Raw genomic sequence first — 10,327 nt, forward strand, 5'->3', positions numbered from 1 at the left:
TGTTGTGGCACGTGGGCTCAGTAGTTGTGGCTCACAGGCTTAGTTGCTCCACGGCATGTGGGTTCTTCCCGGACCAGGGCTTGAACCTGTGTCTCCAGACGGATTCTTAACCACTGTGCTTCCAGGGAAGCCCTGTTCCTGTACTTTCAACTGTATTTTATGAAAGAGTTGAAATAAACAGCAAACTCTTTGTAGGCACTTCCTTTAAAAACCTCAGTCGTGAATTTTCACTTTTAAAGCTCCAAATGCAGCAAGATTACTGTTACATTTTATTTTATTTATTTTTATTTTTTTATAAATTTATTTATTTAATTTATTTTTGGCTATGTTGGGTCTTTGTTGCGGTGCGCGGGCTTCTCATTGCAGTGGCTTCTCTTGTTGCGGAGCGCGGGCTCTAGGTGCACGGGCTTCAGTAGTTGTGGCTCGCGGGCTCTAGAGTGCAGGCTCAGTAGTTGTGGCGCATGGGCTTAGCTGCTCTGCGGCATGTGGGATCCTCCCGGACCAGGGCTCGAACCCATGTCCCCTGCATTGGCAGGCGGATTCCCAACCACTGGGCCACCAGGGAAGCCCCTACTGTTACATTTTAAATGTGCACCATGAATAACTTGAGATTTGTCAGGAATCATCAGTAGGCTGGATCTGGAATTTCCCAAGTTGAATTCTAATTGAGCCAAAGTCCTCTAGCTAAGCTTTCTGCCTAAGGCAGTTGGTTGCACACATAAGCAGAGAATTTTGAGGTGGTTCTCACATCTCTTATCCAAACTCCCACTAAATAAAATCATTTCTATGCTCCATGTTTCTTTTTTTGAAGTTCATGCTTTGTTTGGAAGATGGTTCCAAGAAATAAAAGTGAAGAAGTGGGGCAATAGACAAGGGAGGTAGAAAAGCCATCCACAGTGGGAGCTGTATGCTCACTCATGCTGGGGGAATCTCGGAGCAACTGTGTGCAAGAAATTCGGAATCACCCCCATTGGGCATGCAAGACTTCCACATTTGTCCACCAACTCCCATGTCTCTTTGTGTGAGGGATACCCTCAGAAACGTTTATTTCCATAGCCCTGGTACCTGTCTGTGTGCCAAAGAAAGCTTCAGGCAGAGAAGAGATGCCCATACCTGGGCTTGCTTATTTCTTATTACTTTCTCCCTCTTGCCTCACTGGTCTTTTCTTGAGGAAATTGTCTCCTAGTTTTATTGCACTGTGGTCACTATCACTGCAGAAGCAGCAGAGGGCGCCACTCAGAGAGTTTCCTGCTCCTGGAAGCTGAGATGGTGTTTCTTCCAGCATACTTGTGGTTGGTTACATGACTGCTTTGAAGCATTTCTCTTCTTGTCTGGAAAACAATTCTTTTATTTGGGGGGGGGGGGTGGTGAGGGGGTACTCTGGAAGCATCACCTGAGTGGATGCAAATAATTTTGGGTCTAGTTATTTTAATAAATTTAAAGATAGTAAATGGAACCCACTGCCTTATCCTAATTGGTATAAACGTAATGCTGCTCTCAACACTTTACAAGTTAGTGGTGATGATGAGAAATGTGCTCAAGACTTAGATTATATTTTATTCTATTTTGTATCAAGTCTACAAAATTCTATTAATTTCTGAAAATACAAGAAGATTCTCCACTATTATTCTCCATTTAAAATTTACTTAATATTGAAAAACTGAGAGTGTCATTGGTTGTTGAATTCCTGAGCTCAGAGTTCACCTGAGGTGATGATAACCACTCTAAAATTAGGGACTGGGCTTCCCTGGTGGCGCAGTGGTTGAGAGTCCGCCTGCCGATGCAGGGGACGCGGGTTCGTGCCCCGGTCCGGGAGGATCCCACATGCCGCGGAGCGGCTGGGCCCGTGAGCCATGGCCGCTGAGCCTGCGCGTCCGGAGCCTGTGCTCCGCAACGGGAGAGGCCACAACGGTGAGAGGCCCGCGTACCGCAAAATAAATAAATAAATAAATAAAATAAAATCAGGGACTTTGTTTTCCCCAGGGCTTATGACAACGGCTCTGTGACCTTGAGATCTCAGCTACATTCCAAGTCAGGGTCTGCCTCCACTCAGAGTCAGTTTAATAATACCTTTTGGGGAAAAAATACTAATAAGTATTTCACTGAAGATATATCTTAATTGTTCTTACAATCTTTAATTCTGAAAGATTTTTTTAAAAGGCAGTTCAATTGGTTCTTCAAACTTTTTGGGTCATAGACACCTTTGAAAATGTGGTATATACTCTGGAACCTTTCGTTAGTAAAAATATATATATTCACAAGACTTTGCCTGCAATTCCTGAAGCCCAGCTGCACACCTCCTAGAGAAATCTATAGATCTTATGTTAAGCCTGCTCCTCTACCGCCCCCTACTGGCTTGTCTTCGCCATAGCTGCCATGAAAAGAGATTATTTCTAGGCGGCACCTCTATAAATATTTTTGTTTTCTTCTCCAGGGCTGATTGACTATAATTTTCATTGCTTCCGGAAGGCCATCCATGAAGTTTTTGAGGTGAGAATGAAAGTGGTGAAATCACGAAAGGTTCAGAATAGGCTGCAGAAGAAAAAAGGAGCCACCCCTAACGGGACGCCTAGGGTGCTGCTGTAGGTGAGGTTTCAGGAACATCTTTTGAAATCAGACCTTTCAATGAGGCTGCTGCTCTGTGTTGCACTAAAGGAAGAGGAAGAAGGAGATGGGGACACACGACATATATTTGCTGTAAAAAAAATTCCTGCCACCCACTTGATCTTCTCTTTTTTTTAAATAAAGTAAGCACTTTGAAGCAAAAACGTATATTAACAATGAAGTGAAATCTACTGTAACTTCATTACACAAATGTAAACTTTTATGGTCTGTAGTCAGAAAAAATCCTGTGTGAGAACTGCCAGGAACTGTATATATTTTGCACTTTTTCATGTTTATTTTTTTTTCCTCATTGAACTAAACTTTGATAAAACAACTTTTCTAGGCTCTTTTCTGTCCTTGGTGTCTAGGACATGCATACCGAGTCCATATCTATAGGGCAGTCAGAAAGTAATCAAAAAGTGATGCGTTGGCAATGACTTCTTATAAATTTGGGAATCTTTGCTACCAATTGTTGAGAAAAAACATTTTTCAGTGGAGGAACAGATTGGGGCAGCAAGCTTCAGGAGCAATAAGAACTGTCCCCTGTTTATAACTGACATAAATAGAAGTTTTATAGAATAATATTAGCACCAAACTTATCTAAAAATTTCTATAGCCGTGACAGTGCTTCCCTAGTCGACCCTTTTTACAAAACTCTTTACCTCAACACACATCTCTATAATCATTTTATACAGAGAGGTTATTTCCTTTTGCTGCATTACTGTTCTTTAGAACCTTTGGGACCAGATTTCCAAAATGGTGCCGATCAATGGAGAGAAATCGGAATGTCACTAAATTGCAGGGTTTCTGGAGGCTTTTCTGTACCTGCCACTCAGGCTAAAGTAATAACATCAGAGGCCACATGGTTTCCCAAATGTAGGTGATTGGCAACTGCAGATTTTAAAATATGTCCTATACAATGTTTGGCCCCTGTGGAATGAGCCTCTTACTGTGCAACATTGCAAATGTTTATTTAGGACCAGTTTTTTTGTTGTTGTTTTTTTTGCATTGCTCCACGACCACAGGTAATATCTCAGTTCTCTGCCACAGAGCTGAATCCTGATGGGCACATTTGTCCCCTCTGAGTCTCCCTCTCACCTGTGACAGTGTGCCTTGTGGACTCTGCCTGTTCCCACCTTATGATTGAACTAGAGCTCGGCTCTCCGGCAGCGTGTTCTGCATGGCTAAATAGCCATCCTGAAAACCTCTAAAGGTCAGTGGAAAAGGATGGCCAGGGGAGGCATTACAGTTAGCTTTGTGTCTGTTTCTATGAAATTCTTCCACTTATGTTTACTTGAGGCCAACAGCAAGTTAATAGATTCTAAATCTACCCCCATCCCAAACCATTCCAAGTAGATTATTCTAGATCCATCCCAAGGGTCAGTGCCCTAAGTAAAGCATGTTGGCAGGTATTAGAAAATGTTTTTAGCAGAGCCTCATAGGGATAGCAATGCTGATCCTAGCAAAAATGGATCAGGTTCCTAAAGCAACTTGTTCCTGAAGCTATCCCACTACTATCTGCAGCTTCTTTCCATCCTCTCCCCTTCCATCCTTTTCCCAAGTCCTATTCCTTTGAGGCTGGTAACTGTAATTTAAGATGGTAGCTGATTGGGGTTTAAGGTTTGAGCCCTCCCAAGGGTCTGTGCATTTTGGAAGGAAATTTCTAAAAATCATGAAGGTGCCCTAACTCCCTTCCTCATGATTCCTACTCAGAAACACAGGTGGGTAGGAAGCCAGGGTTCCAGGGAAGTCTTTTTCCTAATTTTCAGACCTATAACCTGTTAGACCTTTGCCAACATGGTACATGGAAGTTATTCTTATAAATCTATTCTTTAATATTTTTACACAGCGTTTCTTTTTGGATAAGCAAATAAAGAATCACTTTTCTAAAGTGACTTTATCCTCAAGATAGAGACATTTACCTATCTGGTAAATCACACATTACTTAGGTATATATGTTATTATAACCAGGTGGAGCTTCCATTTTTAAGCTGGGTATATGATGGGTTTTTGTTAAAATGTGCCTTAAAAGCCTATTACTTCAAGAGCAAATGATTCTTTGGGGGAAAGGCAAAGTTAATGCTATGACATCAGACTCAAGCTCATGGTAGTAAGTGCACTCTTTGATTAATGACACACTGATACATAGACTACTGCCTCAAAGCCGTAAGCATGGCAATGACCTCTTAGTTAAAGAGAAATGTAGGAGTTGTATCTAAGCATTCAGTTTCTGAAGTCTGTGCTATTGGAATTACAAAATCTCTTCAATTCCTTTTTCATTTTATTTTTGATATGGGACTTAGCTTACTTGTGTGTGGCCACCTTTAGGTCTCAAATGTAATGCTATAAATATGTATAAATATACAAAATAATGTATAAATACAAAGCCCAAATACATGGCTACAGTGACTGCGCTGGAACATTTTTGCTCGTTTTCAAAGGTTGAGAACTTGACCTACAGGTTTCCAGGGCAATTAGAACTTCTATGTAGGGATGAGACTCTGCTTGTGAAATACCCTCTTTGGTTATTTTCAGTGATGTAGATTAGTGTGTATGACCAGGGTAGCGTGTTTCTGAAGGAATATATATCAAAAACTGGTTGACATTCACAGACGGTAATGTTTTGTGAACATGATATATTTTGGGCCCTTAAATGTAAAAATGCCTAAAAACACAGCAATATTGTTATATACGGGTTCTATGAAACACACTCGAGAAAAACAGCGGGATTGTCTTGATTATTAAAGTATGGTATGCATTCAACTTATGTGGACTGGATGTAATTTGTAATCAAGTATAGTATTTAGTATTATGTTTTACTTTAAGCAGTACATCATTTATAACCATCATTAAAGCATTCCTTTCAAGAACGTTAGCTGCCCATTTAAAAGCGTGTGTCATACACTCATGATTTGGTAACACTCATTTTATTTCAGGCACATTCGTAACTAATCTTTCTGGGAGCGGAATGTGAAAAGAAAGCATGGTCTTTCATGTTTGTGAGGTTGTTTACTGTATACATGCATATCACTGCTGGGTTCCTTTAGATAAATGTGTTTGTCCTAATTAACCAGCTATCGCTTTATGAAAATGAGGATAAATTGATCTATTTAAGTTGGATTTACATTTTTATTTATTTTTTTAAACACTCGTATCTCTCCATATTTTTGATGGGGACATGCCTGTTTTGGCTGTGGAACTTATTTCAGTAAACTTCAGATGTTCTTGCTGCTCTGGCCCTAATCCCTAGCCATCTGAAAATTCTTTTCCTAACAGTCCACATTTTGATTTTTACTTGCTTAGTAAGATTCCACCGTATAATGACTTTTATAGATCCTCTCAGAGTTCTCAGAGAGGGCTAGCATTAAATGTTATATATGAAATCCTGTTTCTTATGGGAAAATCTGAACTGAAATAATTATTTCCAGACCTCCCTGGTGGTGCAGTGGTTAAAACCCGCCTGCCAATTCAGGGGACACTGGTTCAATCCCTGGTCCAGGAAGATCCCACATGCCACGGAGCAACTAACAATTGCTGAGCCTGTGCTCTAGAACCCGCGAGCCACAGCTACTGAGTCCGCGTGCCATAGCTACTGAAGCCTGCACGCCTTGAGCCCGTGCTCCGCAACAAGAGGAGCCACTGCAGTGAGAAACCTGAGCACTGCAAGGAAGAGTTAGCCCCCCCGTCTCTGCAACTAGAGAAAGGCCGCACGCAGCAATGAAGGTCCAGTGCAACCAAAAAACAAAAGTTATTTCCAAGTTTGTTTTTTTTTTTTGGCTGCATTGTATGGCATGTGGGATCTTAGTTCCCCGACCAGAGATCGAACCCATGCCTTCTGCAGTGGAAGTTCAGAGTCCTAACCACTGGACCGCCAGGGAATTCCCCAAGATTTTTAATCAGTGGTGATGTTGAGTTTAGGAGAAAGAAAATGTCATTAAAAGCATTATTTAATACTAACAGATATTGAGTGCACACGATATGCCATGCACTGCTCTTAAATGCTTTACATAATTATCCTCAAAAACCCAAGAGGTAGGTACTATTTTTTTTTTTTTTTTTTTTTGCGGTACGCGGGCCTCTCACTGTTGTGGCCTCTGCCGGTGCGGAGCACAGGCTCCGGATGCGCATGCTCAGCGGCCATGGCTCACGGGCCCAGCAGCTCCGCGGCATGTGGGATCTTCTCGAACCGGGGCACGAACCCGCGTCCCCTGCATCGGCAGGCGGACTCTCAACCACTGCGCCACCAGGGAAGCCCGAGGAAGGTACTGTTATCACTCCTATTTTACAGAGGAGGCAGCTATAAAAGATAAAATGAAAATAACTTGAGATCGTATTACTAGCAAGATACGAGGCCCGGAGTTGGACCTAAGAGTCCACCCTGTCAATCACTGCTCTAAGTAACCTCACCAAATGTCCCTTAAAATTCCCTCCTTTCGTGACTAGGAAGAGGGAGACTTGAAGTTCAGAGTTTCTGCCGCATGAGCTTGTGAAGGCTGACATGCTGAGGTGTTTAAGATACCTTTTCTTACATACGAATCAGTAGGAGCAGTCTGCTAATGTGCTTCACTTGGAGGAGAAACTCAACAAAGATTATGCTGTTTTTCTTCCTAATCCATTAAATAACTCTAGTGCGCAAAATAATATTAGCAGCATTTAAATATCAGAAAATTTAAATACCTTTAATAGACATTTGATTTTCTTTTTTTTTTTTTTCTTCTTTGGCTCCGCTGTGCAGTTTGCGGGATCCCCAACCAGGGATTGAACCTGGGCCCTGGCAGTGAAAGCACCGAGTCCTAACCACCGGACCGCCAGGGAATTCCCCAAGCCATCTGATTTTCTGAGAAGCAATAGTATATCAAACTGTAAGAAAATCAAGAGAGAATAGGCCTTTGATCTTAGCCATAGTCAAACTTTACCTTGATTTTTTACTATATGTAACAATAACTTAAAACACTGATCTGGATTAAAATTCTAAAAGATACATTTCAATCCTAATCCTTCAAACCTAAATTTAAAATTGCCGCTAGCATACCTTTGTTGGACTCTCCTATAAGAGGGGCCTCAGATCTAACATGTCCCACATGGAACTGGCTTCTTTCTTGCTAAATCTTCTCTCCCTGTGATGGCGTGACCACCCTCCCTAGGGTCCCTGCCAGAAACTTGGGTCTCTTTTTTTTTCTTTTCTGCAGAAAGCTATTGTTTCCATTTTGGTCCAAGGCTTGAGAGAGGGCTCCAGGGTGATGAAAAAGCTGCCTAGGGCTTCCCTGGTGGCGCAGTGGTTAAGAATCCGCCTGCCAATGCAGAGGACACAGGTTCGAGCCCTGGTCTGGGAAGATCCCACATACCTCAGAGCAGCTAAGCCCACGCACCGCAACAACTGAGCCTGCGCTCTAGACCCTGCGAGCCGCAACTACTGAGCCTGCAAGCCTAGAGCCCGTGCTCCGCAACAGGAGAAGCCACTGCAATGAGAAGCCCGCGCACCGCAACGAAGAGTAGCCCCCGCTCGCCGCAACTAGAGAAAGCCCATGAGCAGCGATGAAGACCCAATGCAGCCAAAAATAAATTAAATAAATTAAAAAAAACCCAAAAAAGCTGCCTCGTGGATGCAGAGAGGGACTTCAGGCAGAAGCCCCGACACCAGAGGGGTTCCTCAAAGGCTGCTGGGCTCCGGAGGCTCCTAGTCATGCTGGAGGGTGAGCCTTTCGAAGAGAGACTCGCGCAGCCCAGCCCGGGGACCAGCCAGCCTGCGGAGATCGGGCAGGTGGTCACCCATCTTCTTGATGAGTTTCACCTGCTCATCCAGGAAGTGGCTCTCCAGGAAGTCACAGAGGTGGGGGTCTGCATGGGCAGAACCCAGGGCATGCAGATCCAAAAGTGCCTGGGTCTGGCTCTTTTCCATGAGAATGGTGGCTTCCATAGTGTCCTGGGTTTTAGCCCCCTCATCTTGGTGAGTATTCTACAAGACCTGGAAGAGGGTGCGACCATCGCACTGGTTTTTCATTTTTAAGAGATGCTGTGCACCCTCGCGCTTCTCCTCGGCCAGTTCGTGGAAACAGTGGCCCACGCCCTCCAGAGCCACATCGTCGCCATGGAAATAGAAGCCCAGGGAGAGGTAGGTGCGGGAGTCCCACAGATGCATGTTGACCGGGCAGTTGCTGACGGCCTCCACCTTGGTAGAACAGTTCTTTTTTTTTTTTTTTTTTTTTAGGGTATAGTTGTTTTACAATGTTGTGTTAGTTTCTACTGTACAATGAAGTGGACTTCCCTGTGCTCTACAGCACGTCGGTAGAACAATTCTGACGAATCTGGGAGCTCATGGTTAATTGGTAATAAGGAGCTAAGCTCAGAAAATGGTGTTGGCTCGTCCCGGAGGCCAATAATAGCTGAGTGGCTGATTCCAAAGGCTGAGACTGGAAAATAAAGGTTGGAGGCTGGTGGGAGGCTGGAGCAAGGGGCGTCCCTGGGTCTGTTCCGTCCAAACACTGTCAAAGCAAGAGACAGATCTGTGGGACAGCGGAGCGCACTGCCTGGATCTCATTTTTTTTTTTTAATTTATTTTATTTATTTTTATTTTTGGCTGCGTTGGGTCTTCGTTGCGGTGTGCGGTCTTCTCATTGTAGTGACTTCTCCTATTGCGGAGCACGGCGCGCGGGCTTCAGTAGTTGTGACACACGGGCCCAGCCGCTCTGCGGCACGTGGGATCCTCCTGGACCAGGGCTCGAACCCGTGTCCCCTGCACTGGCAGGATGATTCTTAACCACTGTGCCACCAGGGAAGCCCTGGATCTCATTCTTGACTCTCCCTTCCTGCACACCTCCTCCAAGCAATCATCCAGTTCCTTCAGCTCAGCTTTACAAAGGTCTACTGAATCTCTTCTCTCCACCTCCCCTCCACTCTCCTGGTCTAAGCCACCTTCTCCTCGAATCTGAATCTCAGTGGCCTCTTAACTAGTATCCCTCTGCCTCGGCCATCCATCCGTTCCATTCTGCACACAAGACCCAGAGTGACCATCTAAACCTCAGTTCTGACCACATCACTTTCTTTCTTGACACCTTCGTAGGTTTCCACTACAGGTATCAGTCCTACTCCTCAAAAGAGTTTGCAAGACCCTGCCTGCTCAGTCCCAACCCCCTTCTCCAGCCTTGGTTCATTCTCCCTCAACAGCGCTGGACCAGTAGCACAGTCCTTTCTTTATCAGCCATTTTCTGAGTTAAGTTATACTTTTCTTTCATTCAACAGTTATTGATAGGGTATCTATTATATGCCAGACCTTGTGCTAGTAAAATAGCACAAAGACAGACACTGAAGATTTTAACATCTAAAAATAATAGAAAATAAACTAGTTTTAGATAGGTCCTGTAGATGTTAGTTTTTGTAACCACAGCTGTATAGGATCTTACCACTCTCCAGCAAAGACCATGGAGAGTCATAACAAGCATCTGAAAAGTTGAGTTGTTCTACCAAGAGCAGATCAGTAGCTATATTTAATGTATTATTAATTTACTGTGACTAAATACAAGAGGTAGGCTGTGAAAGTAGAAATGTTTATTGAAGTAGTGCCTTTCCCTGTAATTAAGAGAAGAGGTGAATTATCTTAAAAATGTGTTTTGGGCTTCCCTGGTGGCGCAGTGGTTGAGAGTCTGCCTGCCAATGCAGGGGATGCGGGTTCGTGCCCCAGTTTGGGAGGATCCCACATGCCGCGGAGCGGCTGGGCCCGTGAGCC

At 43.8% G+C, this 10,327-nt stretch overlaps 1 protein-coding gene and 1 pseudogene across 2 annotated transcripts in view; one reads left to right on the forward strand and one right to left on the reverse strand.

The window, feature by feature from the left end:
* Window positions 1-5,367, forward strand: part of RRAGD (Ras related GTP binding D) — a 38,601-nt gene extending 33,234 nt beyond the window's left edge. For both annotated transcript variants that reach the window (XM_027090566.1, XM_027090575.1), the window contains exon 7: window positions 2,435-5,367. In XM_027090566.1, the coding sequence (XP_026946367.1) occupies window positions 2,435-2,586 (152 nt within the window). In that variant the 3' untranslated portion in view covers window positions 2,587-5,367. The remainder of the gene's footprint in view (window positions 1-2,434) is intronic.
* A 2,741-nt stretch (window positions 5,368-8,108) lies between these two features.
* On the reverse strand, window positions 8,109-9,135 carry LOC113613175 (ferritin light chain pseudogene; annotated as a pseudogene).
* Window positions 9,136-10,327: the final 1,192 nt, after the last annotated feature.

This window comes from Aethalodelphis obliquidens, unplaced genomic scaffold (assembly GCF_003676395.1).
Source record: "Aethalodelphis obliquidens isolate GAN/ISIS:26980383/991018 unplaced genomic scaffold, ASM367639v1 scaffold3, whole genome shotgun sequence".
In the NCBI taxonomy this organism is placed as follows: Eukaryota; Metazoa; Chordata; class Mammalia; order Artiodactyla; family Delphinidae; genus Aethalodelphis; species Aethalodelphis obliquidens.